Raw genomic sequence first — 22,622 nt, forward strand, 5'->3', positions numbered from 1 at the left:
TCTTCTGGCGCACCTTCGGGATAGGCGTTGTCTGGTCTTTTGTTTCTTCCGAATCCTTTCCTGCATTGGATGAATCTTGTCCAGGTTGGCCCATTTCGTATTTCTGTAATATTTGGAGACTCGCATATCTAGGTTTCTTGCCGGCGTTCCTGTCTTTTCTTTTTGGCTGAAATGATTCCCCTCCTTCGCTATATCCGCTTATTCCGCCAGTCCTTTTTGTATTGGGCTGGGCTTGGAATCACCGCAGAAATATGACTCGGTATTTGGATGTACTCTATTCTCTTTTAGTTCTCAATATCTCACTTTTGGATTCATCGACTTGGTGTTAGTAGTCTTGTAGTTCAAGTTAGGGTTGCGATGTGCATTAGTAGTCGAGAGGGAACCACGTCTTACTGGGGTCTGTCTGCGAGTAGTAGTAATTCAAGTTTCTTCATGACCCAAAATATATTGACTGAAAGATTTTCGTCTTATACCCAGTTCAGTCTGATTTGGTGATGTAAACACATACACTTTCACTTGGGCAGGTTGGGGACTAAGTCGTGACTTCTCTTCCTCACTTCTTCACCTCTCACTCAGCACCTTCCTCGCCTTAAAATGTTCGGTTTCACAAACACTCTCTATTTACCCCCATCATCTATGCATCCTTTATTCCTCCCATTGCCATACATTTGGAAACTCATCACATCATGCGCTACGAAAACTGGGATATCTTGCTCTTCCCGGAGGGCTCCAAGGTGCCCATCCAAGAGTTTAAGACTCAATGTTACGTGACCAAAGACACCGAATCCCCTTACCTCCAAGTCCCTGATATTCTGAGTCCTCAGCAATACTTTCGTGTTCAGGGAAACGTCGGTCAAGTCCCAGTTCTAACATCGTTTGTTCCGAGCATGCCCAAGGACAGCCCGTTTCGAGTATCCATTCACAGCTGGGAGAAACCTCACCCTAGTCGTTTCATCGAGAAAATGATGCAACCAGATGATGTGTTGGTATTTGAGGCTCGGGTCTTGATTGATGGTCATCCAGTTGCGTGAGTATTGTCAAGGCTAATCGTGATTGTTATCGTTTGACTTCAACCAGTGAGACGTTTGAATCTCTTCAAGCTGACTTTCTGTCCCTAGAGGCGGTGTCTTTGGTCAGAGGTTTTCATGGCCTTACGTGATTGGTATGTCTGGACTTCTCATTTTGATTTCAAGAACTGAGGCTGGTTGATTTGGTTCTTTTGCTGACTTGTTTTGTTGAATAGACTTCAGCTCTCGTATGCAATCACCCTCTGGTCCCTGCGATCGAGATGAATGTGCTGACAAAGCTTCAGATATCGATAGAGATGGCAATCAAGATATCATACGCTTTCCAGCATTTCATCCTGAGATCCTTGAGCAGCGACATTGGGATGCGGCAGATCCATTTGGCCGCATCAAGGTGATTATTGCCGAAGGTTTTGCTCGGCCCAATCGGTCTCCTCCTTTCGAACGAGTCAAAGATGTTATCTGCATGTCTTTTCAACATGCTCCTTTGCGTAAGGATTCCTCTGAATTTATTTTGCCGTTAACAAAAGTTGTCATCTACTGATATGAGATACAGATATTCTTGAGTATTCGAACATTGCGTGGCCCAATGCTAGCATGTGGACGAGGGCGGTGCCAATGAGTACCAAATTCAACGCCGCGGGCGATTTCGTTGCAATGAAGTCTGATGACACTCCGCATAGCCATTCCCCTGCTCGACCGGAACCCCGACTACTGCCAACGGCGAGCAGCCAGTCGTCCAGTAGTCAAGGCATGCTCTACAACGCATGGGTCGCCAACCGCGCGTTTCCTCTTCCTGCATCTCAGTGGCAAAATCAGCCCAATGACCCACGTCGATGGGGACTATATCAGGACCGATATCTCGGACCGTTCATGACTGAGCAGAACATTGATACATTAATCAACGAGGAAGCCTGGACTCATCGCGGTGCTCGGTCATCCCGTGAGGATGTCCCCATGCTGGATTACTCCAGTTCTTCTGGCAGTCGTGCCTTCTCGAGTATGACCGGTGTCAGCTATGAGCACAGCAAGCAACCTAGCCTGGAAGCACCGATGGATGATGAACAATACAATGCATTGATCCAAGCATTGACTCCCACCAAGCCACCGACCATGGGCACTCGTGCACCTTCCAACACACCATCTGCCGTTCCTCAGATACCTAAGCCATCAGCAGCAGCTAAAGCACGCTCCAAAGGATACTCTCGAAGCAGTGCCCGTACCTCTGTTCTTCGTGACGTCTCGAACTCGAACCCTAGCACTCGAGAGGTCTCGGGCTCAACCAACATATCCAACGCTGTTCCGGTTCCCGACAAAATCATCACTCCGTCCAAGCTCGGGACCAGTCCCAGTGGAAATGTCAAGGGCAAGAAAGAAGGAGCTAAAGAGAATGCCAAGGAGACGCCAAAGCGAAGTCCACGGGGAGATCTCAAGAAGCGTGTCACTCCCCAGAAAGACCAGGAGAAAGGGAATGTTTCTATACATGAATCCGGAGATACTCTGCAAGAGGAAGACGACGAGAACGACGACGAGAACGTGACTCTTACGGCATGTTTACTATGAAGAATTATCCCAGGTTATGCTCAGGAGGAGGTTTTGGTGAACGATGTTATTCTTATAGCGGTCTTCTCTTCTTATTCTCTTCCATAATGTGTATTCATATCCAAGTTAGCCAACATAGCAGGAGGAAATTCCACCACCACAATGCTACTTTAAATCTGTATCTTATGAGTTGTTTCCTCTCATTGAACTAAACCTCTCTCATTCTGTATGTTAATTTATCTGTAGGAACTATCAGGTGAGAACTCTTCATCTTGTCATCTCCTCTCTCTCTCTCTCTCACTCACTTTCTACATTAAGTGCTCTTTTCTGTCTTGTTTTTCTCTTTCTCTTGGGATGTTTGCTTAACCGAACCTTCCTTATCTGAGGCCACTCTCGCCTTCCTCTCTTACTTTTTGATTCTTTCCTCTTCCCGTGCTTCTCTTTTGTTGACATCCCCCTCCCCTCCAACACAACCCTCCAGCACCACCCCTCCAACGCGTCAAATCGAACCTCTCTGTTTATTACCCTTTTCCTCACCTTTCTCAGCCCTTTGTTTTCTTTCCTGTCTACGCCATGAATATCGAGCTGCCGCCGATTCATGATGTGGTTCCGAATGCGGATCTCTCAACCCATGGGACTAGGAAGGAACTGTCTATCAGAACAGGCAGAAACCCAGTCCCAACATGGGATGAGATGAGTCCTACCATCGAGAAGACATTTAGCTCGGCTCTAGATGATTTTTCTCGTGGTCCTCTCACTGGAGAATCGGCTCTAGCTGAGGGATTTATCCCTCAGTCGGAGAATGATGCTGAAGCTACATACGGCTCCATGAGTGCACCAGCTCCGGCCCCTTTGCTCGATAACCCATCAGAGCCCCAGGGCGCTCAGAATTTTGATTCGTCTGCTGAGGGAATGGGAGACTCGCGTGCCTCTTCATTCCCTGCATCAGTGGCAATGTCAATGACCATGGAGAATTGGGGACCCGGTTCTTCCAATGAAAGATTTCCAACTTCTGTTTTCCAGGTCTTCCCCTCGGGCAACGATTTCTTTCAGTCTTGTCAGCAAGACTTGCCATTCTCTCAGGTTGCTCTGGGTGATCCCCTGGTACACTTGGAACAAGGTCAGATATTTGACGCTTCCGCTGCGCGGCCATCCAATGAGGCTAAGCCCTCCATGGAGAATGGCCGATACCCTGTGAGTCCTGCTAATGAGCACTGATTTTGATCTTTGACCAGCTCGTATATAGCTGCTGGCTGAATGATCTTGAGCTGACTGCAGAATAGGTTACATTAGGGGAGCTCGATCTGGAATCCCTCACGGCTAACCAGATACTGTTTACTTTTGGGGTTATTTGTATCATGGCTCGCTTGACTCCACGCTTCCAGTTCAAATACGGTGGTGTGAATGGAAACAAAGTTGGAGTGAGACTGACCGTGTACGGACACACTGTTGTGATCCAACCCCAATCAGAAAATGCGCACCTGTCTAGAGTTTCGGCTTGCAAGAAAGCTTTGTTTAAGCTGCGCAAGTTTCATCCCCTGTGGCTGACTCCTCCCCTTCCGGGTGACCGTCCCACTGGACCAGAGTGGAACTGGGCCAGACTTCTAGAAGGCGTGTACTCGATTCCCTCGACGCTACTACTTGAAATATTTTGGCGGGATTCATGCTAACCTCTGCGGTATCTCTAGAGTTTTGTACCCCTCTCAACTTTCCTATGCCTTTGTACAATCCTACGCTTTGTGCTGGCCAATGGCACTGTGATCTTTCTTTGCAAGGTCGTCTGTTCAGAACCGCCTCTGCTTCGGACAGCCTAGACGAGGCTCAAAATACCGTTTCCCATATTGCAATTTACTCTCTGCTTGTGGATGACAGAGTCCCATCAAACATAATTGAGCCGGCGAGTGACTTGCCGGTTCAAATCAAGATGGAAAAGGAGAAGGGACAGGGAAATGTCCCTGTGCCCCCGAATGTGTCCGAAGTTACTGACAACCCGAGCCTTTCTCCTACTCTGCCACCCAGAATGGTTGAGTTTTTGAAAGGAGCCGGTCTTCTCAGAGGTGGTTTTGGAGGTGCCCAACGAGGCAACAAACGGAATAAGGCTGGTCGTGGTGGTGCGAAAAACATCGCTCATCAACCTCCCAAGCCTGCGACACCTAAGAATCCTCCAAAGCACTCGAAGCCTCAGACTCAGAACCCTGCCAACTCTGGCGCCCCTCCTTTGAGTAAGAGAGCTGCGAAGGCTGCGAGAAAGGCTGCTGCCGAAAAGGCGGCGCAAGAAGGTTTGGATGATGTAAACCATCTCCCGCTGACCAGCAGCCGTGTGGCTCCTCTTGTGGAGAAGCCCAAGGTTGCTGTTGACCCTTTGGCTACGCTGAAAAAGATTCAGCAGCAGTTGGGTCAGAACAAAAGTGCCTCATACCGGGGAATTCTCACACGTAAGTTTGTTTCACAACATAGGGCTTCTGCTGTTCTCTTTTTCCCTCTCGCTCTTCCTCTTCTTGTACGGTACTGACCATTGACCCATCTATATAGGTATCTGTTCTATTTTGGGCATCAGTGATGCTGAGATTCGTCGAGAGGATAATCCCAATTCTGGTGACCCGCTGGTGTGGGTAATTGTTGCGTATTTCGATACGCAGAACCCATTCCTGAGCCGGGCCAGCCCAGTTACTTTATGCAAGCTTCCAAAGATGGATGAGGGCGATGCAATCTCTCTCGGTGCGAAGAAGGCCACGATCTTCCTTCTTGATATGATCAAGGAGGATGCTGGCCTCGACCCTGGGATTCCGGATTATCCCAAGGGTCTTGGTGGTGTGAGAGAACTGCGACGGGAGTTTGACTTGCGGTACCGGGATGATCTCTACAAGTTTGGCGGTGTGTCTGCTTAGGGCTATCCCATCCTGCCATCCTTGCATATTCCTTGTTCTTTGTTGTCTCATTTTGGGATATTTAGAGATTCTAGCTGTTGATTTGGCTCGATGAGCTTTAAGTCCGACTTGAGAATTCTTTGTTGTCTCATTTTGGAACATTGAGAGATACCTAGGTATCGTAGGAAAAACTGAGTTGCATAGTTGTTGATTTGGCTCTATGAGCTTTAAGTCCGACTTGGAAATTCTGGATAGGTTGGCGTGTTATTGCGGTTATTTGGCTCCATTTTTACTTTGAAGGTTCCAAACACAAATTGTATGATTCAGTAGTAGTTAAGTCAATGTACAACATCTCATCTGCAGGTTTGATCTCCAAGGATAGTATCATTTCATATTGAATGCTTCAAGTTCAATTGAAGATTTCTCAATGTGATCATCAAAAGATGGAGAAATGACTTTGAAATGGATTCATTCAATCCAACGAGAGCCTGGGTGTATGCTACATCCATGTTTCATATGAATTGCGTATTTGTTCGAATTTTACACTTGAGTATCTCCATATAGTAACTACTCTGCAGGTTATCGAGGCCTTTCACACGCCCGTTCTAGGGTTTGCTGGTGATATAGCAGCATTTGCATGTAGGACTATACACACACTGGTACACCAGGAATCAGACCATCCATACCCACTGGTGGTAAACACATTTGTATCATCCAGCCAGACTGAAATAGTCAACATTAAGACCGTGACTTGAGCAACTTGAACCTTCAAGTTGATGAGCAAACCGAACACCGTACACATCCAGTATACCAGAGAGAACACCTTGAACAACTTTGGAAACATTTGAACAATCCATGAATCAACTTGAACTACATACGCGCCAGGATATATGGATATCGATTGTGTCCCAGAACAAAAACACCAAGATAAAAAACAGACATGGAATCAAGATATCCAGGTAAAAAGAAACGAGACATCACGCGTGGACCACATTCCTTTTCTCCATTCCACTTCCAACATGCCAAATGTCAAATCACCCATCAGGTTGATGGGAGCTTTTCATGGCTTGAACCTCCAGTCAATTAACCCGTTATGAGTCCTATAGGCTTATAGAACTCATATCCTCCAGTAAACATTGTTTTGGCCTTCCTTTTTGTTGCCCCGTGCTTCAGGGCTGAAAACGTATAGATAGAATGGACATTCCTGTTCCGAGATGAGCAAAATGCGAAATATGAGAAAATGGGGGAAAACAAAGTCAAAAAGCAACGATCCACAGAAAAGTAACTTGGGAAGAAGAATTTTGAAAAGGAGATCTGTTCAAGGTCTTTACACGTAATAATGCAGGAGCTTGCCGGATTCACAAAGAGCATAGGCTGCATGATCCTAGCTCAGATCTCCATTGATATCAAGAACGCCCGGCATCCGAGTTCAAGAAAGAAAAGAGAGAGAAAAGAAGGGAACGTTTCAATGCACCTTTTGTAGGGAAAGGGAGAAAATAGCGACAAGGCACTTGGGATACTGATAAGGGCTCTCAAGATGGCATACCACGTTAAGGAGCAAGAAATTAAGTAACCAGACGAGAGAATAGGTAATAATAATAGAAAGAAAGAAGAGAAGCCAAAACTCGTAGGTCACAGTGCACTAATCTCGAATACAGAAAGAGGATCCAAAGCCAGTCTGAGTATATCTGGGGGACTGGCAAACTGGCGGACTTGATTGACAAGGAAGGTAGAGGAAGAGGATTGAAGGGAGAAAAGGGAGAAAAGTAAGGGAGAGAAGAGGTAGGGAGATAATGCGATCATTCGAAACACACCAACGCCAATCTCATAGCATATGTGTACGAACACATATCCAATGTAGAACCAACCAAGAACAGGAAAGCAGGAGAGATATAAAGAAAGGAGAAAAAAAACCAGAGAACAAGATTCCAGAGAAATGGAAAATCAAATCAAATCAAATGTACAAAACAAGGGTATATCGGAGAGGTTTGAAGCACCTGAAGAGAACCGTCAAGACTTTTTCATCATTCAAAGACCGTCGCCGGCCCCAGTCTCAACACCATCGGTTGGGTATGGCATGTTCGGGTCAAATCCGAAGCCAGTAGTATCCGCATCGGTGTTGAGGAATGTATCAAAATCAAAGCTCTCCAGGATATCTGGGTTATCCAAGGCGCTGAAGTCAAGGTTGAAAGATGTAGACTATTGAGTGGAAATATTAGCAACTGAAAAAGAAGAGGAAGAAAAAAAGAAGTGGGGGGAAGTGGGGGGGAAGTGGGGGAGAAGAGACTCACATCACTGATACCCATATCAGTAGGGAATTGCTGAGACTGATCGGATGCCTGGACCATTGGTGGTGGTGGAACAGGCGCCGCAGTCTGTTGGGGTGGAGCGCCTGCCGCGTTGGCTTGACCCCGCAAGGTATTATTAGGAGGGTGAGGAGTGACAGGAGTAGAGGGATTTGGCGTTTGTGGGGGATCAGCAGCCTCTGTGGATGGAGTGGCTCCAGTGGCTTGATTAGCCGCAGCATTCTTCTTGCTCTGCTTGGGCGCGTTCTTCTTCTTTTCCCTCTTGGGTGCTGCCTTGGAAGGCGGCTGGGGAGTAGGAGGCGCGTTCCCACCAGCAGGAGACTCTTGAGCACGGCCCACATTACCAGCAGCACCTGGAGGCGCCTGAGGAGGAGGCATATTGCTGCGCTGATCCTGTGGGGTGCCAGCCTGAGGTTGCGTAGCAGGTGAGTGTTGAGGCGGCATCTGTCCTGGCTGCCACTGGCCACTAGGCAAGCGATTAGCATTAGCGGGAAGAGGCTGACCCATTGAAGGTCCACTGAAGGATGATGGGTTAGAGCTTGGAGGACGCATGTTAGGTCCACCCTGGAAAAATTGAGCTGCCATTTCGGGGGGGCATCTGGCCGGCGAGGTTCATGGATCCTGGAGACCCGCGATTCTGACCGAGATCAGCAGCGCTGGGGGATCCAGGAAGGCCAGTCTGAGGCATCTTGGGTGTGCCGCGTTTCATTTGGTCCGTCGGATTCGGTGAGGTACCTGTCCGACTACCTGGAGAGGTGCCCGGAGGCAAACCTCCTTGTCCAGGTATCTGCTGGCCATCACGAGCCATCGTGTCCTGCTCCTGTCGAGCCATCATCAGACGACGCTTATTCTGTTGCTCGAGCAACATAAGCTGCATCTGGTAATCTTGGAGGGCGTGGTTGCCGTGCTGACCGTTCGGTGCGCCTGCCATACCGGGACGGACCGGGGCCATCTGACCGTTGGGAGCACCATAGTACTCCCCCATAGGATACATTCCTTGGGCATCGGGCATCGCCACCAGATCCGCCTGGGTTGACATCACACCAGGGTTCATCATACCACCATTCGGAATAGCCTGGGAATTCAATGCTGAGCGAGAGTGATGAAGGGCCAAGTTTTGAGCATATACCTGCATGGATTTTTGTTGCGCCGCGACCGGTCCCGACGGGAACTGCTGGAATTGCGCTGGGTTGATCCGACCCTGAGCCATCCCATTCTGCAAGACCATCTGTGGGTTCTGACCCTGCATAGTCTGTCCTTGTCCTCGTCCACCAGGAGCCAACGGTTGGCCATTCACTGCACCGTCTGCGAGGCGAGGGCGTTTCGACGGCGAAGGGGCGTTATCGGCAGAGGCGGGCGACTGGGGCCGGTTTCCGTTCATGTCAATTTCGGACTGTTCACGTTGCATCTGCTGCATGATTTGCAACTGTTGCTTCTGCTGGAGTTGCGCCATTTGTTGTTGGGTTCTAGAGAACGTTAGGAAAAGAGGGATTCGTCAGCAAACCGCCACTACTTCCACTGAAGTACCTGGAAAGGGCGCAGATATTAGGGGAGAATCGCATACAGTCCAGAGGTGTTGTTCTGCAACACTGTCTTAGTTAGGTTGTTTGGGGCGACCATGCCATTGCGGGGTCCACGCATCATCTGGCCCATGTGACCGGGCATCATCTGCTGCGGCCGCATAAGTTGATTTTGCTGTTCTCGCATACGCATAAATTGCTGTAAGCCAAAGTCAGATTCCAGGGACAGTGTCCACCCCCTCGGTATAGAGTCCACGAACCTGAGTATGTTGAAGGTATTGCCTCACTTCATGTTTGTTACCCTGTTTGCGCTGAGTAAAGAAGAAGTCCCAAAATAGGCTGAACCAGTCCAGAAGAAACGATGACTGAAGACTTTCACTCGGGAGGCTTGGGCGGGGGAGATCATCAGGGATCTTGATCTTTTCCCCGTCCTTACCATCGGTCATCATCGCATCTCCATCAATCCCGTTCATGTCGCCATCACGCCGGTTTCCTGGGCTTGTCTTGGTACCGGGATCAGTGTTGAGTTTGATACTCTCATCCTGAATAAGAGCGCGAGCGCAATCGTGGTAGCCACGTTTCAAGAAATAGTCGTAGATGTAGGTGTTGAGTTGATTGATCATGTGTTCAGGGTTGTTCATGGAGCCGTCGTTACGAGGAGCCGAGGAGCCGTTGTTCATCATCGGGACACCACCCACGGGGCCTTGCATCCCAGGATTCATGCCGACGTTCATCTGGTTCATTGTGGCGAACGGTGGAGTTGCGACCACCCTTGCCTCTGTATATATTAAATTTGAATCAAATCCTCTGTGCGATCTAAGAGTTCCAAGCGCGCATCCACCGGTTTCAGGCAATGAAGCCTTTAACGTGGGGTGGAAAGAGCGACGCGAGAGAACGGGGGGTTGGAAGAGTGGATAGGGAGAAGCGGTCAGGGCGCTTCGAAGATTGGATGGCAATAAAGGACGCAATGACACTTCTGGGGTATCTAAAACGCGTGAGAATGGATTGCGCACGCGAATGAAGTCCGAAATCGTCACGGAAAATCAGTTGCGATAAATATATGCGGCGGTGACAAGATGTCTTCTCCCGGAGGAAGCCACGCGACGAGATAGGGAAAAAGGATCTCTAAATGCGGGTGGCGCGGAGGATCACTCTCGGATAAACCCCAACTACTTCTATAACAGCCGGCGACGATTAGAAAAGTATTAAAATAAGGGTAGGACCATGAGGTAGATCGAATAAAAAAAAAGAGGCAGCGCGGGTTGATATGGTTTGAGCGATGACGGAGGTACCAGGAGGCGGGAAAAGTAGTGAAACCAGTGAAACCAAGTGAGATGGGGGCGGGCTACTGAGGGGAGCCCGATCGGGTCGGGGGGGGTTGGTAAAGGGTGTTTTCCACCACGACCAAAGGGAAATCTCACCAAGTGGAACAAATCGTCGAGTCAGAGATATCTCTCTTCTTTTTTCCAGGTGGAAAGGGTAAAAGAGGATGGGGGTAGGGAATGGGATTAACGGCGACAACTGCTTTGCTTCTCTTCGTTCTCAGTAGGAATCGCTTGCTCGGATCGGATTAAATGAGATTCCGGGGCTGGGGATGGCGCGGGTCGGCGTATTTCTGGGCATGCAGTTTAGCACTTTATATAGCCTTTTCAAAAAACAGTAGAATTCCCGGATCTTTTTTTTTCTATTCAATCTTCTGAGATGGGAAGAAAAGATGGAAAAGATGAAAAGAGTAGAGGAGAGGAGAGAAAAAAAATGAACAGAATGAAAAGAATCAAAGAGAGGGAGAATAGAAAGGAAAATAAAGAAGTGGAAAGATCCGGGAGGTCAATGGGATGATTGATACATACCTCCAGAATGGGGATCCCGTCTTAACCTTCTCCCGCGTAAAGTGGAGGATCGACGATCGAACCAATGGAGACAAAACAAAGATTGCAAAAAAGAGATCAAATGAAGAAAGAAGTAATGGTAGGAGACATATGAAAGGGAAGAGGGGAGAGAGAGAAAGAATTGAAATTGATCTGTAAGATTTTTTCTGTGGTTCAAAGGCGGAGGTATGTCAATACCGTATTGTTACACTCAGGTGCTTCTCCTCGCCCGCATTCTGATCGGAGACACCCAGTTGACCCCATCTTTATACTACACATTACCTAGGTACAAAGTTCATATAGATCTATTCTACCCCCCTAATTTAAAATGTTCGATCATGTCAGATCTGTCTTCTTATTGATTATCAGAGAATCTCATTAAACTCTACTTTCAATGTTTACTAAAATTACACTAAAAAAAAAATTAAACCTGATGTTCGCGATAAATCGCGTGGCGGGGAAAGTTCGTTCCTACATGCCGATAGATCATAAACCCTAAAGTATACAAGTAAAAACGAACTCCGTAGAAGAGAAGTGAAAAATCAATCAATCGAATAAAAACAGTGAAATGGAGTCATTGTGGACCATTCCAATAATCAAAATAGAATTGCAGCCCTCGAATCATTACCCATCATAGCCCAAACGCCGATTTGATGCAGTGCGCTTTTACTCCTCCTCGGGAGGCATCTCATCTTCGATGTATCGCACCAGTGAGACCCGCATCTCCGTAGTGTCGTCGCCACGCAGCACATCGCTCACAAAGTGTGCCTCGATCTGCATTTGAACCTAGATATCGGGTCAGCGATCAGACCCAGCACAGAGGATCCCCGGGGATTAAGATCTAAGCGAAGGGAAAACGTTGAAGCAAAAAAAAAAACAGGGAAAGGGGAAAAAAGGTACCATTTCAAGAGCTCCCCGAAGAACACCACAGAGGATGTTTGAAAACCAAAGCTCATCTTGGGCCCGCCCATCATCAGGTAATTCCACAAAGTCCGCCAGAGGGTTATCCTCGAAGATCAATGAGAACTGATTGTTGTCACTGGTCCAGTTGGTGACCGTTGGAGCAACGTTCAAAAAGATCTTAAATCCCACCTATTCGATCGTCAGTCACAGAAATTTCTTTTTTTCTCTCCAGATTAGGAAATTCTACAGGGGTCCAGAACGCACTTTCGCAACCATATCCGCAGTCTCGCGGAAATTAGCACAACGGCCAACTCCCGACTTGGCCAGGAAGTCTTCGATCAATCGCATGCCAATATTGTATCCCATCTTGTCCAGTTGCTTATTCACCTCTTGATAATCGCTATCGTAGTCTTGGCATAATTGGGCGACAATGGTTCCGTACGTTAATGTGACCAGTTCCGCGTTCACTTTATCGATTCTCGTTCTATCATTTCGGACCACCAAGTTAGATCGGACGGCCAAGATAACACGGCGGGATTCATTCAATAAGCAGATCCCAATATCTTGGATTTAAACAGCTTACTGACTTCCAAATTCTGTTCCGAATAATCATTAGCCATAGGTATGCGCTGCACGAAATAGAGCTGTACTCACTCTTCTCCTATTCTGGAGGCTTTGTTGGTCGACATAGTGAACGGATGGCCTGGAGCTTCACTCAAGAATTCCAGATAGAGTATTCAAATGACTTAAACAGTTTAAAGTAGGCAATATAATCTTGCTTGGTTTTGTGGACGTTGTTGATTGCGGGGAGGGCAAGGTTGCTGGAGCTTGTCGCTGTACTCCGTACACATTGCTACTCACCGCCCTCACCGCCCGCAAAGAGTGGGATTATCATTCTTCCCGCTTTCTTCAGATCTCCAGGCGATAATATCGGCGCTCGTCTTGCTCACACCAATCCTCAAATTTCAAGCGGTTCTTCTTGTTGGTTGAGTTCAGGCCTTTTGAGACCTACTAGCATCATGTCGGGTGAAAAGCGCCCCGCTCAGGAGGCCTTTGGGTCTTGGTCTTCCAGTCAAATCGTCGTGAAAAGAAAGAAGTCCGATGCCGACCTCAACCCCGGTACGGCTATTGTCAAGGGCTCTTCCCAGAGTGGAGCTCTTGTTCAAGCTGTAGGTCTCTCTTTTCAATCATAAGGTCTTCAGTACCAATTGGACGGGTTCCAGCTAACCTTAAGGAAAGGTCCCCCGTACCAGCGGCCTCGAGGCCCCGATTATGGAACTTACTGGTAGGACATGTTCACCAATTGACCTCCTATATCGCCTCTAACACTATTCAAATAGGTCACTCGGGAGAAGTCTTCGCGGTTCGATTTGACCCTACTGCACAGCACATTGCCTCCGGTTCAATGGACCGGTCCATTTGTATGCTCTACCAACAAAATCTTGTCTTGCATGGAAGTGTTTGGACTAATCATAATCTGCAAACAGTGCTCTGGAACACATACGGAAACTGCGAAAATTACGGTCAATTAACCGGTCACAAGGGCGCCATTCTCGACCTTCAATGGGCGCGCGATTCGAGAGCGCTTTTCTCAGCATCAGCAGATATGACACTCGGAAGTTGGGATTTGGAGACTGGACAACGCGTGCGTCGTCATGTAGGCCATGAGGAGATTATCAACTGTCTCGACATTAGCAAGCGCGGGCAGGAGCTGCTGGTGAGCGGCAGTGACGACGGTTGCATAGGCATCTGGGACCCACGCCAAAAGGATGCGCTGGAGTATCTGGAAACTGAGCTTCCCATCACTGCAGTGGCACTCTCAGAAGCAGGCAATGAGATTTACAGCGGAGGCATTGACAACACAATCCATGTCTGGGACCTGCGCAAGAAAGCTGTGGTTTACTCCATGGCTGGACATAACGACACTATCACTTCTCTTCAAATCTCTCCTGATTCACAGACCCTCCTTTCCAACTCCCATGACTCGACTGTCCGAACATGGGATATCAGACCCTTTGCTCCTACCAACCGCCTGGTCAGGACGTACGACGGTGCCCCCGTCGGCCTAGAGAAGAACTTGATTCGCGCCAGCTGGGATCCCAAGGGAGAGAAGATCGCAGCAGGAAGCGGCGATCGCAGCGTTGTCGTATGGGATGCGAAAACTGGAAAGCTCTTATACAAGCTCCCTGGTCACAAGGGTACTGTCAATGATGTGCAGTTCTCTCCTAACGATGAGCCTATCAGTAAGTCCAAGTTTCACTTCCATAAGGATTCTATGGAAAATTTCTAACCTTTATCTCAGTTGTTTCTTGCTCTTCGGATCGCAATCTCCTGCTGGGAGAGTTGGGCAAATAAACATGAGCAATTATCATTCCAATCGAAATGACAAAAGAAAACAAATATTTGTAATGATGATAAGCGGGCGTTGAATTGATTTAATTCTATATTATCCGAACATCTCGAAGCCATATATTGGCTAAGGGTCCAGCCAATATGAAGGCTGCCCAGATGAATGAGCCATTTCCTTCGCCTTCTCCTTCACATGCAGAACCGACGGTGTACAATATCCTTTTTGAAATCAGGCGTTTTCGATAATCCTTACTGTCTGGGCATTGTATAAACTTGCAATGGTGATTCTCTAGCAAGTAATCAGACCAAAACCTCGATAACATTGACCCTCCAACATCTTCCTTTGACCAACGGATGTCTAAACTAGTGGCGAATCTCTCGTTAGAAGCCCATAGAATGGGATAGTGACTTAATATTTCCATGTGCATAAGGTCAACTGATGCATCACCTGATCGAATCATGCTGAGACCAAAACCTATCACATGACTAGATCGAATGATACAAGTTGTTCAACTATATTCATCGAATCTCATATTAGTAGTACTAGATTTCTTAACAAGGGTCGAAAGACCATGCCAGTGTTTGGTATAAATAGATTTTCATCTGAAGAAGACTCCTCCGAGTCATTAGCAGATGTTCAAGTTGTTCAAGACTCGAAGTGTAAATATCACTGGCAATATGAACTTTTGATTAATACATAGTAGAAACTATATACAACCCGCACTGCAAAGCAGTGGATTGAATTCGAGCCCTGGAGGTACTGCAGTCATACCACAATGGATACGTCCCGAGTATAACGAAGCCCCTTAAATAATATTATTTTCATCTCAAATTTCCTCACCTTCGTGTATGCCAAGTTCGTCAGGGTCTAATATGATGCAATGATAATGGATACGCAAAAAAAAAGATTCCCGAATCGGCTTATCTGGCCGTATCCACTCTCCCCGTTCACTTTTCCCTCCATCACCAGCCCTGGGCATTCCATTCCCTTCAATATTGTCATTACTAGCCCAGGACCGGACGCTCTAACACCTTGCAACATACACGCTCTCTTCTGTTGCTACTAAATATACCTCTCTTTGGCGGTTGACCGCTCTGGTGATGCGCACGCCATGTTGGAGCTTGCAAATGTTCTACCCTAATCGCGCCTGGATAATGGTAGTCTGGGCCATCCTATTTGCGCTATGGCTTCCCCTAGCGCAGGGAATGAGAGACTACCAAATTAAAGAACTACGGTATGAAATGCTTGATCTCTATGTGTCCGGCTACGCGAGACCGCTCTTCTCAATGCCCACAATGCTGACTACTTGGGGTCCGACAGACAAGAAACAGAGCGCATGTTCTACCATGGCTTTGAAAATTACCTCGCTCATGCATTCCCCGAAGACGAACTGCGTCCCCTCACCTGTGGCCCCTTAACTCGCGACGACAAGCAAAATGAGCATAACGATGTATTGGGCAACTATTCCTTAACTTTGATCGATAGCTTGTCCACATTGGCTATTCTGGCATCGAGCCCGGAGAATGGGGATCGGTCTTTGGGATATTTTCAAGATGGTGTAAAAGATTTCGTTAGACTATATGGGGATGGTTCGCGTGGTCCTGCCGGTCAGGGAGAGCGTTCCAGGGGGTTTGACATCGATAGCAAAGTACAAGTATTTGAGACTGTTATTCGGGGACTAGGTATGATATCTCACGATATATGGAGTCGATATCGGCTTTGCGTTCTCGCTGCTAACGTGCTGCAGGTGGATTGCTCAGTTCGCATCTTTTTGCCATAGGCGAATTGCCTATTACTGGATATAACCCGTCAGAGCATGAGGCTGACTTTGCGGCTGCATGGAATAAAAGTGCTTTTTCGGAGCACGATCATGGAATTGAATGGAGGAACGGATTTGTCTATGACGGGCAACTGCTTCGCTTGGCGGTCGATCTAGCAAACCGTCTTCTTCCTGTGTTTTATACAGAAACGGGTCTTCCTTACCCGCGTGTCAATCTGCGGCATGGGATCCCGTTCTACGAGAACTCACCGTTGAATGTCAAATCTGCGGCTGAAAAAAGTAAACGGAAGAAGTATTCCTACCTCGCGAGTGCTGAGGTCACAGAGACCTGCAGTGCGGGTGCGGGCAGCCTGGTTCTCGAATTTACGGTCCTGAGCAGGCTCACAGGAAACGGTCGTTATGAGGAACTGGCGAAGAGAGCATTCTGGGCAGTCTGGTCTCATCGGAGTGACATCGACTTACTGGGTTTTGGAATTGATGCGGAGACAGGGAAATGGGTTGGGTCGTATGCGGGGGTAAGTGTGGAGAACAAAGAGGAACCAACAATGGAGATATGCTAAACAAAGACCACAGATTGGTGCCGGGATCGACAGTTTCTATGAATACGCCTTTAAATCCCACGTTCTCCTCTCGGAGGGAGAGCGTCCTCCTTTTGATAAGAAGAGTCCGTGGTCAGTTCTAGACGACTATTATCTCCCCTTGACGAATGATCAGCATTCTCCCGATGCCTTCCTCCAGGTCTGGGAGGATTCGCATACGTCCATCAATCGCCACTTGTACCGAGGCGAGGGATACCAACATCCCCATTTAGTAGTTGGGGATGTGATCACTGGAGCCACTCGAGCTTTCTGGATCGATAGTCTGAGTGCATACTATCCTGGACTTCTTGCTCTAGATGGAAAGCTAGATGAGGCAATTCAGATCCACCTTCTCACAACTGCAGTCTGGACTCGCTTTTCAGGTCTTCCTGAGCGATGGAATGTGGCTACGGGTGACATCGACAATGGCCTGTCCTGGTATGGTGGTCGACCCGAATTTATCGAATCCACGTACTACATTTATCAGGCAACCCATGACCCTTGGTACTTGCACGTTGGAGAGATGGTACTACGTGATATCAAGCGAAGATGCTGGACAAAGTGCGGTTGGGCGGGTCTGCGCGATGTTCAGACAGGAGAGATGATCGACCGTATGGAAAGTTTCTTCCTCGGAGAGACTGCCAAGTACATGTTTCTTCTCTTTACACCGGAGCATCCATTGAACAAATTCGATGCTCCCTGGGTCTTTTCCACGGAAGGTCATCCTTTGGTCATCCCAAAGAAGACTAGATCTCCTCAGCCGCGTCGTCGGCAGACAGATGTTTCTTCATTTCAACATACTGCTGAGGATACTTGTCATGTGGTCCCTGCCCCCAGCTTTGGTGTCTCGTCTACAGCATCGCGATCGGACATCTTCCACGCTGCCAGCCTGGCACGTTTGCATCTTCGACCTCGTCGTGGCACGAGTAAAGGGGCCATCGTGGCTGAGTCGCCGAATCACCCTAGTGTATCAGTGGCTGATTTGACCTCGCCGTCAAATTATACATTCTACCCTTGGACATTACCACCGCAGCTTGTGCCCTATAACGCCACCAGCGCACCCATGGCCATCCGCCCCACGCTTGACATCTCCTTCCCATCTCTACCTGGTGGTGTCAACTTGGGCCCAGGGGCCTTGGAGCGAGTTGCAGACGGTATTTTGGTCAAAACCATTGGAGGCCTTAGGTTGAGTATGATCCAGGATGTTCCCCTGATAACTGGTGGAAACGGCAAGGAAGAGGACGGCTTCCGTGTGCAAGTGATCAATAATGTGCCTCTGGGCAAAGATGAGAAGGTATATCTCTCGCGCCAGATCACCTTTGATGTCGTCGATCCCTATGATCCCAACTTCACACGAGTCCGTGACAGCGCCATGCTTGACCTCGTCATTGACGTTCTTCCAGAGCTCCCTCGCCGAAACAATGGATCAACTGATCCTCGATCTGAGCAATCTGAAACAGAACGTTCAAATGATTCAGAAAAAAATCCAAAGCCTCCACTCGGTCGAGGCCGATCCGCCGCCCCTATCGACGGTAGCATCGGGGTCGAGTCCCCTATGAAGACCTTACTGTCGTCGTTAGTCAATTCGGTTTCCTCTCTCCTCCGTGATGACGAGCCTGAGGAAGATGTTCCACTCAGACTTACTCTCCCTGCCACTATCCCCACTGGCATCGGTGCAGCGCCCCTCCCTGACGTGGACGATGCCATGAGTGTCTCGTTATTTGGTCATTCATCCACATCCCGTCTCTCCTGGTCATCAATCTACTACGCAGATGACATCTGCGACGAGCGAATCCTGCGCGACGTCGCCCAAACGCATGAGGTCCTCGTCATAAAACGTGGCGGTTGTACATTCTCCCAAAAACTTCGCAACATCGCAGCATACCGACAATCACGCACCTCACTGAAACTCATTGTTGTCGTCTCATACGATGATGAGGTCCCGCCTCCATCACCAGAGGGGTTTGAATATGATTCCGAGACAGGAGAGTCGCCCGATGAGGGCCTTGAAACATCACGGGTAGCCCCTCTCGCTGCTCTTCGCGCAGAACGATACCTTATTCGTCCACATCTTGATGAAAATCAGATTACAGCCAGTGGTATCCCTCGCAACAATCTCATCAGCATGATCATGGTTGGTGGTGGTGAAGAGACGTATGCTCTTTTACGGGCTTCGACTGGCATTGGTATTCGAAGGAGGTATACGATGCGCTCCCAAGGAGTGCCGATCACAAATTTGTATATCATTTGATTGCTATATACCCGAATGACTGAATTTCTTGTTTCAAGTTGATCTTCATTTGATGCGGTAGATCAGAAAACTATTTAAACTTAAAATGTTTTAGGTTGATTTTTGTATGAATAAACTGAATAGATGTCTTTTGCATAATCTTGAACCACGCAATTCAAATGTTGCTCCTGGCATTGAAATACCAGTGTCCATGGATTACTGGACCATAGATTTTGACTAGTAATTGATCAATTCAAGTTGAACCTCAAACATCCAATTGTGATGCTCTACCCACCATACAACGATATCTACTTCTACTCAAAGATATGATACTCTACATAGTCCATTCCAAGGAAACTCGATTCAATCTTCCATATCAATTGATTTTTATTTGATATACTTTATAGAGGCATGACCTGTTTACTCGAGAGCAATGCACTCAATCTCAACGGGAACACCCTTGGGCAGCTGAGCAACAGCAACACAGCTGCGAGCAGGCTTGTGGGTGAAGAACTTCTCGTAGGTAGCGTTCATCTCAGCGAAGTTGGCCATATCAGTCAGGAAAACCTGGAAACAGTTAGTTGAAGCGTCACAGCAAGGAAGTCCTTGGAGATTTGTCCTCCAGTGTTCCACAGATACGAGTATGACTTACGTTGACCTTGACGATCTTAGACACGCTGGATCCAGCAGCGGTGACGATGGCCTGGATGTTGTCGCAGCAGGCCTGGGTCAGGACACCGATGTTACCCTCAACCAGGTTGCCGGAGGCATCGGCGGGGATCTGACCGGAGACGAAGATCTGGCCGTTGGCGCGGATAGCCTGGGACTATAGATTTTGTTAATTGGGTATCCTGTATGTTTCTGTTTGTGATCTGATGTTGGGCTTAATGTTTATCGATGGCGGGTATGTCATTGAGTCATAGGCTCATAGGTGGATGTTCTGTGGGATTTGTAGTGGGGTTGGGATTTGGAGGGCAGATAGAAGCTGGGCATGGTCGGAGCTGGATAGGAGGGTATCACGTACGTAAGGGCCAGCAGCTAGGGAAGTCAATTGATGTTAGCAATTGGGTTTCCATTGATTCATGATGTCGAGGTGGGGGAGCTTGAATTGACGATGGTATGGCGGTCTGGAACTTACGAGGGCAGGCATCCTTGGCAGTGATGGCAGACATGTTGGCAGACATTTTGGGAGAGATAGGAGGACGGAAAGATGTAGGATTGAAAGTACGAGAAAGAGCTTGAAGACGAGAAACGGAGCGCAGCATCTTCTGGAAAAGGTGGATTATATGGATGAACTGCCGCAGCACCCCGCCCTGGATTAGTGGGGTTATTTGGACTTCCGTTTCCCGCGGTGAACTGATACTAAGACCGGGAAACAAGTGATAAGAATTGGGGTAAATGGAGTCTACAATTAAAAGTAACATGAAGGTTATACTGAGAATAGATAAGATAACAATAAGTGTATTTCAATTCGCTCATTGATACAAATACAAGGTTAAGTCATCTCGTCGTAAGAATAAGGACCCGCTGCACGCCGCAAGTTGAAGTGACGAGAGACAAGGCTAAACAAAAAAAGAAACGACAGGGGTATCATGGTTTGCACTTATTAAGATGAAGGCCTGCCGAGGTTTAAGTCGTGAAACTGCTGCAATAAGCTAACAGTTTGCTCAGCAGAGTAGCCGAAAAACACGGGACCGTTGAACGTAACATGGGATGGCATGGGCTTCGGGTCTGCTTGGGCTGGGGGGGTCTTCAGTCAGTCGCAGAAATTGAGGTGGTTTGTCCTTGGGGTATTTACCGTTTGCGTCTTTGTCCTTTGCATCTTTGCCCGTTGCCCAGGGTGGCATGTTAGCCCAAAGTGGTGCGAGTGGTTCGGCGTCGGGGGCAGTAGCCGCAAGGCCAGTAGTAGCGGCATGAGGCTCGGGGGGTGCAGGCTCTGTGGCTTTTGGTTTAGGGGCACCATGCCCAAATGGACAACGACCAGCTGGCTTAACTGGCCCATCGGCGGGCGCTTTATCGGGGGATTCGACAGGGTGAGATTTATCGAGGGGATCGACAGGTCGAGGTTCGGGAGACGTCGGACCAGGTACGGATCCAGAGAAAGGAAGGGAGGCATTTGTCTGCTCTGTAATTGGTACGTGAATACCCCAAGGCCGGCTTGGGGATTCACCCAAACGAACCTCGCGGAGGGGACGATCAAAACGACTCTCACGGTTATCATCATCGGCTTCAGGTTTATTCTGGGGCTCATTTGGGGGTTCGGCGGGTGCAGGCCCATCGCTGGCCAGATCCACGTTCTCGGCCCATTTCTCTACTCTTTCGGTAGATGCAGACTTCTCCGTAGCATGTCCATTACCACCTACATTTTCTTCACGGGTTGGAAGGAATGCTTGATGTTTGACTGAGAGACCACTGATCATATTGATCAATCCACCATACTTTGCATCCAGTTGCCGCATGTTCTGAGGATCCTTTTGGTATCGCTTCACACAAATGGCATGACTTCGTGGAATTTCATGCTTGTGTCTCTCCACGTATTCAGCGATTTCCTCTGGCGAATGCTTATCCAAGAATCGGATCGGGCAACGGGAGATGGGGCATCGACTCGAAGAGGTTCCGGCGGAGGGGGTTATGCTGGAGCGTCGCTCTTCCTGTTCAGCCTTGATGGGGTCCAGATCGGCATGTCCACATGTATCAACACGGATCTTAGGGCCATCATCCTTGCCATTCTTTGGCTCGGTTCCTACTGGCGTCTGGGGCTTTGAGAAAGGACAATGCAGACTGCCTTGAGCACCAATGGTGGTAAAGTCCTGCTCTAGGAACTCTGAAGGGTCTGGGCCTCTTATCAACATGCAGGAGTTGGAGGAAATTTGAGAATGAGAATCCTGGGAACGGAGCAGGGCCTTATAGCCCTTCACGCCGGCCGCGATGGCTCGGGTGGCAGTTTCGTCTACATTTTGGTGTGCAACGAGCGTCTTGATTACGTCCATGGAATTCAGGGATTGTTCATCGATTGAGGATTTGTTGTGCACGAGGCCTAGACACAATTCTTTCTGTTGATCCAGTAACCCTTGTTGCACTTCCATCGCATGGGGTCTATCTTGAAGGGGAAGCTTTCTGGTGACATTGGTGTACTAAGAGGTTGCATGTTAGCATCCGTGTCAAAGATTTTCAAATGGCGAAAGCCATCAAAGAAATGAAAAACAATGAGTCTCATCAGATAATACATGTTAATCCGTCATCGTCACATGTAGTGACTCCTGATCTAGAGCTAATTCCTCGTCACTTGAGACTGGGCCGCCCGGGCGGGATTGGGCCGAGATGGTGCAATGAAAAGGGGGAGGATATGGAGAGGGTATTTACCTGTTTGAAAATGTCCTCAGTGTGATTTTTGAGGTCATTGTGTCTGTTGGTAAGTCGGTAGAGCGTCAGTAACAGGGCATCGAATGCTTTGCCCACGGCTTCAAGCTGCTGATCGAGATGCAGGTCCGCCTGCACCTCCTCCACGACGGGGGCCGGCATCTCTCGCGATCAAGCCGAATTGATTACGGGTTGAAAAGAAAGCTCATTCAACATTTCAAGAGCTGTACTCCATTGGGTGGACCTTACACCGGAGACACGGAAGGGTGATGAAGCAAGACAGGTGAAGCAGA

General features: G+C 48.3%; 9 protein-coding genes across 9 annotated transcripts; 5 read left to right on the top strand and 4 right to left on the bottom strand.

The window, feature by feature from the left end:
* Positions 1-686: 686 nt before the first annotated feature.
* N7483_005508 (uncharacterized protein) lies at positions 687-2,588 on the top strand (the record flags this gene model as incomplete). The annotated part of the gene is made up of 4 exons (XM_057088945.1): positions 687-1,027; positions 1,119-1,162; positions 1,244-1,516; positions 1,582-2,588. 4 exons carry the CDS (start codon positions 687-689, stop codon positions 2,586-2,588), a joined length of 1,665 nt encoding a protein of 554 aa, XP_056948774.1.
* A 552-nt stretch (positions 2,589-3,140) lies between these two features.
* N7483_005509 (uncharacterized protein) lies at positions 3,141-3,785 on the top strand (the record flags this gene model as incomplete). The annotated part of the gene is made up of 1 exon (XM_057088946.1): positions 3,141-3,785. One exon carries the CDS (start codon positions 3,141-3,143, stop codon positions 3,783-3,785), a length of 645 nt encoding a protein of 214 aa, XP_056948775.1.
* A 140-nt stretch (positions 3,786-3,925) lies between these two features.
* On the top strand, positions 3,926-5,455 carry N7483_005510 (uncharacterized protein; the record flags this gene model as incomplete). Its single annotated transcript, XM_057088947.1, has 3 exons — positions 3,926-4,180; positions 4,258-5,002; positions 5,100-5,455. 3 exons carry the CDS (start codon positions 3,926-3,928, stop codon positions 5,453-5,455), a joined length of 1,356 nt encoding a protein of 451 aa, XP_056948776.1.
* Positions 5,456-7,462: 2,007 nt separating this feature from the next.
* On the bottom strand, positions 7,463-10,003 carry somA (putative cAMP-dependent protein kinase pathway protein (Som1); the record flags this gene model as incomplete). Its single annotated transcript, XM_057088948.1, has 5 exons — positions 7,463-7,633; positions 7,726-8,318; positions 8,383-9,206; positions 9,305-9,459; positions 9,521-10,003. 5 exons carry the CDS (start codon positions 10,001-10,003, stop codon positions 7,463-7,465), a joined length of 2,226 nt encoding a protein of 741 aa, XP_056948777.1.
* A 1,791-nt stretch (positions 10,004-11,794) lies between these two features.
* N7483_005512 (TRAPP complex core subunit BET3) lies at positions 11,795-12,720 on the bottom strand (the record flags this gene model as incomplete). The annotated part of the gene is made up of 4 exons (XM_057088949.1): positions 11,795-11,914; positions 12,029-12,220; positions 12,296-12,515; positions 12,686-12,720. The coding sequence occupies 4 exons, from the start codon at positions 12,718-12,720 to the stop codon at positions 11,795-11,797; spliced, it is 567 nt and encodes a 188-aa protein (XP_056948778.1).
* A 330-nt stretch (positions 12,721-13,050) lies between these two features.
* N7483_005513 (WD40 repeat domain-containing protein) lies at positions 13,051-14,386 on the top strand (the record flags this gene model as incomplete). Its single annotated transcript, XM_057088950.1, has 5 exons — positions 13,051-13,200; positions 13,271-13,316; positions 13,372-13,452; positions 13,519-14,274; positions 14,334-14,386. The coding sequence occupies 5 exons, from the start codon at positions 13,051-13,053 to the stop codon at positions 14,384-14,386; spliced, it is 1,086 nt and encodes a 361-aa protein (XP_056948779.1).
* Positions 14,387-15,481: 1,095 nt separating this feature from the next.
* N7483_005514 (glycoside hydrolase family 47 protein) lies at positions 15,482-18,990 on the top strand (the record flags this gene model as incomplete). The annotated part of the gene is made up of 4 exons (XM_057088951.1): positions 15,482-15,615; positions 15,702-16,063; positions 16,129-16,676; positions 16,735-18,990. The coding sequence occupies 4 exons, from the start codon at positions 15,482-15,484 to the stop codon at positions 18,988-18,990; spliced, it is 3,300 nt and encodes a 1,099-aa protein (XP_056948780.1).
* Positions 18,991-19,389: 399 nt separating this feature from the next.
* Positions 19,390-20,153, bottom strand: N7483_005515 (uncharacterized protein; the record flags this gene model as incomplete). The annotated part of the gene is made up of 4 exons (XM_057088952.1): positions 19,390-19,536; positions 19,622-19,795; positions 19,994-20,007; positions 20,108-20,153. The coding sequence occupies 4 exons, from the start codon at positions 20,151-20,153 to the stop codon at positions 19,390-19,392; spliced, it is 381 nt and encodes a 126-aa protein (XP_056948781.1).
* A 422-nt stretch (positions 20,154-20,575) lies between these two features.
* N7483_005516 (uncharacterized protein) lies at positions 20,576-22,491 on the bottom strand (the record flags this gene model as incomplete). Its single annotated transcript, XM_057088953.1, has 3 exons — positions 20,576-20,709; positions 20,768-22,103; positions 22,333-22,491. The coding sequence occupies 3 exons, from the start codon at positions 22,489-22,491 to the stop codon at positions 20,576-20,578; spliced, it is 1,629 nt and encodes a 542-aa protein (XP_056948782.1).
* Positions 22,492-22,622: the final 131 nt, after the last annotated feature.

This window comes from Penicillium malachiteum (genome assembly GCF_028827825.1).
Source record: "Penicillium malachiteum strain IBT 17515 chromosome Unknown utg000002l:1.0-8849297.0:1.0-8852440.0, whole genome shotgun sequence".
NCBI classification, from domain to species: domain Eukaryota; kingdom Fungi; phylum Ascomycota; class Eurotiomycetes; order Eurotiales; family Aspergillaceae; genus Penicillium; species Penicillium malachiteum.